Source organism: Phanerochaete carnosa, assembly GCF_000300595.1.
Source record: "Phanerochaete carnosa HHB-10118-sp unplaced genomic scaffold PHACAscaffold_326, whole genome shotgun sequence".
Taxonomy (NCBI): Eukaryota; Fungi; Basidiomycota; class Agaricomycetes; order Polyporales; family Phanerochaetaceae; genus Phanerochaete; species Phanerochaete carnosa.
Genome location: NW_006767953.1, coordinates 1 through 4,224, shown reverse-complemented (window position 1 = coordinate 4,224; position 4,224 = coordinate 1). Strand labels below are relative to the sequence as shown.

General features: G+C 52.3%; 2 protein-coding genes across 2 annotated transcripts; one reads left to right on the top strand and one right to left on the bottom strand.

The window, feature by feature from the left end:
• Window positions 1-139: 139 nt before the first annotated feature.
• PHACADRAFT_266194 (uncharacterized protein) lies at window positions 140-414 on the top strand (the record flags this gene model as incomplete). The annotated part of the gene is made up of 1 exon (XM_007402669.1): window positions 140-414. One exon carries the CDS (start codon window positions 140-142, stop codon window positions 362-364), a length of 225 nt encoding a protein of 74 aa, XP_007402731.1. The 3' UTR covers window positions 365-414.
• A 797-nt stretch (window positions 415-1,211) lies between these two features.
• Window positions 1,212-2,873, bottom strand: PHACADRAFT_202485 (uncharacterized protein; the record flags this gene model as incomplete). Its single annotated transcript, XM_007402668.1, has 8 exons — window positions 1,212-1,460; window positions 1,516-1,550; window positions 1,602-1,639; window positions 1,715-1,730; window positions 1,789-1,929; window positions 2,353-2,464; window positions 2,530-2,770; window positions 2,827-2,873. 8 exons carry the CDS (start codon window positions 2,871-2,873, stop codon window positions 1,212-1,214), a joined length of 879 nt encoding a protein of 292 aa, XP_007402730.1.
• Between the last annotated feature and the right edge of the window lie 1,351 nt (window positions 2,874-4,224).

Below are 4,224 nucleotides of genomic sequence, written 5' to 3'. Positions count from 1 at the left end.
AAAGACGAGAGTGCCGAGGCACCTGCGCGGCCTGACGCTAGCACAACGGGTGTCCTGCAGCGCCGGACGACCTGCCGTCGATACCGATCTCTTCTGCTGCCGGCGCGGCTCAGAAGGAGGATTTCGCATGGCGGCGGGAATGGTTCTCGCTTCGCTTCTCGTGGGTGCGCCTCACACGACACCGATGACGACGGAGTCGAACACCGCTGGCAGGGCCAATAAGCGCCAGTCGCTCGTACTTGGGGACCCAAGCTACCTCAAGGTGAACAGCAACGGGCTCCCGCGGGGCGTCGTCTCGCGATCGCGGTGGTGTCACTTTGGTCTTGGTGGTGATCGTTCGTCGATAGGCTTTGTTGTCTGTTGACATGGCCAACGCCGATCGTTTCGCGACTCCCGCGTCTGCGCCTCGACCTTCCCCGCTTTCACAGGTCTTTCGAGAGGGAAACCCGCGCTACGCACGCGCAGGGAGATTTGGGAAGTCTAGTCTGGATCAAGCTGTCCGGAGACTGGAGGGACGCACGCTGTATCAATACTGGAGTGCCGCTGACGACGTGTTTGCTGCGCGACGGTCAGTAGCCCTCGTGCCTTCGCGTTTCCTGTTGCTGAAGCTCAACTACCAATGCAGGAATCATGTATCCCCCGTGAGCGCGACGAAGAGAGGCGTTTACTAGGACAGATTGCTCACAGGAGACGATAGATGTAGAGCTGCTAGTCGTTGACCTGCAGTTTCTCTGTGGAACGTCTCTGACATGAGTGTGCGTGCGGACCGCTCAATCGGCACTGATGCTGTGGTTCAGGCCTCAGGACGTGTCATCTGTGGACACGCTCGTCAGAACTAGTTTGTACTTACTCTCTACTCACTCGCTTGATGCTTACTAGCTGGCCCTGCAGCCCCGGGTGCCCATCAACGGGTCACTGAATGGTTATCCTACGGATGACCGACTCGGTTCGGGAGCTGTTAAGCTACTCTGTGTGCATCACCGAAAAGGAGCAAGAGGGTCGCCGCTGCAGCTCAAGAGGCTAACGAATTAGCTAGGCAATATTGAAGGAGTGCTTTACGATGATTGGAGCAATACGACATACTACTCAACTGGGACCATCATCGAATATCGTAACTTCAATTTCCTACTCGTTCAAGTTACATATATTGCTATCTGAACTTGAACAGAACGTAGCATTCTCTAGAGTCTGTTATAGCCTTTATTACCGGGTTATGCTTCAGCACTGGTCTCACAATGTCCTTCCTCGTCGGCTTCTGCAGAGCCATTCTCTTCGTCGCAGAGTTCGTCGCCCCAGCCACTCTGCAGAATTCCACCAATATTACCCAATCGGTTCAACGACCTTCTGATCTGCAGCGTTGGCTGTTCTTGCTGTCGATAGCTCATGTGCACAGAATAGTCTGACAGCTCCGAATCTACCGTTCGTAAGTTGATCATGAAGCGGCTGATGAGCACCGGAGGCTGCGTAGCCAATCTATAAGAACCAAAGGGATAGACGGAAAGCAGACACACACACCAGTGCCACAATAAATGCCGATACAGGTGCCGTGTCTTTTAATGTGACGTCAGCTGTTAGCTCACGCATGCATGTTGAAAAGGTACCGTAGAAGAGCCGTAGGTCACTAGCTGTGCTATGTTCACTGCTAGAAGGGCCCTGTAATTGTTTTCGCCCGTGAGCAACTTCTTTTCGTGAAAGAATCCCTTGTAATACTCACATGAAATAGATAGTTCCTTTATGGGTGGCTAGTGTTCAGTGGGGGCGAATGCAGTGGCGGAGAGGACCACTGACCGTCACGCAACAGGCATGTTGTCAGCGACACCCTCATATTGAGGCGGCGGGCATTCTTCCAGTGCCCGAATGTCTTGATCCACGTCAAGACCAGCACGATAGCATCGGCGAGGACGAGTGAACCACGTGTGACGTACGTGACTGTAGGCAGTAATATCAGTGTCTCTGATATGCTAGAAGGCTTTGGCTATGGAACGTACGTCTAGATTGCAAAAGTTCAGTATCACAAAAGTGCAGCAGTAAGGTACGTGTACTCACATGCTGCTCGTTCGCGCAGAGATCTGGCTTTCGTAGGAGCACGTTACTCCAACAAGCGGATCTATAACGGATCCATACTTCGACTCCACTGCATTATACTAATTAAAAGTGTCAACTGGAGCATATAAGAGGTTCGAGCAGAGATGGCACCTGCTAAATTCGTCATGAACGGCACCATGCTCACCACGAACACTACTAGCGACCACGCATAACTCCTATCCCAGATAGCAAAAACGCGCAAGGCGGAGAATACTGGCATGTGGAAGTTAGTGTAAGTTTTTGTCAAGCAGTCCGCGTGAGGCGTACATGCGATCTGAAGGAATCCAAGGAGAGTAAATATCCAAGTCATGATTTCGAGCGGTGGGCAGCTGTGTGTCGAGTTCAGGTAAGCAATCTGTTGTTTTCCGGCCACAGGAAACTTCAATTACCCCTGCCAGAAGTATTGTCATGGATTAAATACAATCAAAGGCACTTGAAACTTACATTCTGAGTTGATGGCTCAAGTTGCAGGACAGCCGTGAGCAGCATGCACCATCGTACAGAGCCCAGAAGCACGGCGGATGCAGTGACCGGTCTCTTCCACACAATCTTAATCTCGTTGTCGAAGGTAATCAGAAGCTCGTAGATAGGGAGACCTGAGGGACAAATACTATGTGAACAACGTAATGGGTAGTGAAGAATGTACTTGCATGCGGCAGCCACAGCCACATAGTCACCTGTGGTACTGGAAGATAAACCTATGAGCATTGGGTCGTTGAGTACAAACAGAGGTATGCCTACAGCTGCGAGTAGGCTTGGACAAGAGCTTGGTCTGGCTGTGTGGACATAGTCAATGCGGAGGAGGGGAAGTGAGCTGTATTGAAGGTAGGCCACCACTTGCACGGCTTATGAGCGACTTTATTGACCGTCTATCAGCATACTTGTGTCGCAAACACTCTCACATACGCAGCCTGTGTTGATAGTATTCTATTGAAGATTGCGAAGAGGCGGCCTTCTGAAGGCGCCGACACTGAAGAGGCTCAGGCTGGCCTGCCGACCAAAAGGTGACTTAATCTCACTACGAGCGAGGCCATATTGAAACAGCATAGGAGTCGGGGATCAGTGCCATAAAACGGTGAAAGACCCTTGATCTGCCTGAGGATACTAGGAAACAGGATTTCCGCGCTGTCCATGTTCCCAGTCTGTAGCACTTCTGGCATAAGCAATTAGACGACTTTTCACAGCATCTGGAAATTTGTGACAACTTCCCGTTATCTTGTAATGGCTGGAACGATCATACTTTCGACATCTATGTGCTAGGGCTCGACATGGACAAAGACGGCGGCCGGGTCAAGCCTTGAGTCAAGTTGGGAAAAGTCCAGTGAGCGCTCGCTACGTTACGCTATCTTCTGTTATCTGTCTACCGTGAATATTGCACCAGAAGTGTAGATTCGGTATACAGTATCTATGTTTGTGGGCACAAAACGTGCGGGAAATAGGACAGTCTATCGGATCTGGGAAGACCGAGGCGGAGTTTGCGTACAAAACATTTAGCGCTAAGATTAGATAACAATCACCGTTAGCCGCCCCTAATCGGCCAAGACCTCCCTTGCCCCGCTCGATGCGCCCAAGTTGTTAAGAGTTTGAGCCGACGATGCTGCCTACGGTCTGTGGTCGCCTGCATGCGCTGTCGGTCTGTGTGACACCGCTGTTAGTCATACCGCCGTCGCAGTGCAATGTCCTAGAGGTTCTGTATCTTCGGGCGTCTTCGAGGGTCTGCAGCCGTACTTGCACTGCGACGGTTTCATGCGGGCATGGCTGCTAGACACCGCACGCAGGTTGCGCTCCGCGTTCTGCACGCTGGAGTTACGGTACGCCGGCGAGCATGCCGCTGTATGGATGTTGCAGCACTGATTCGTTCGGCCGACGAAGGAGGCGAAAGTCGTGGTGCAGACCCCAACGCGGTAAGATAACGTGCTTAATCAAATCTACAGACAGTGAGGACGACCATGGCCAAAGCTAAAGCGAGGCCGCCATGCCATGAAGCAACGTCCCACGTAAACTAGCTGCTTTCATCTTGAGGTTCTCGAGCGCGAGTGGCCGGCGCTTGGTCCTGCCCTCGCCGGCGCCGTTCGACTTTATCGCTACCGGTTGTCGTGCAAGGCGCGACTGCAGAGAGCAAAGGACGCTCCTGCACGC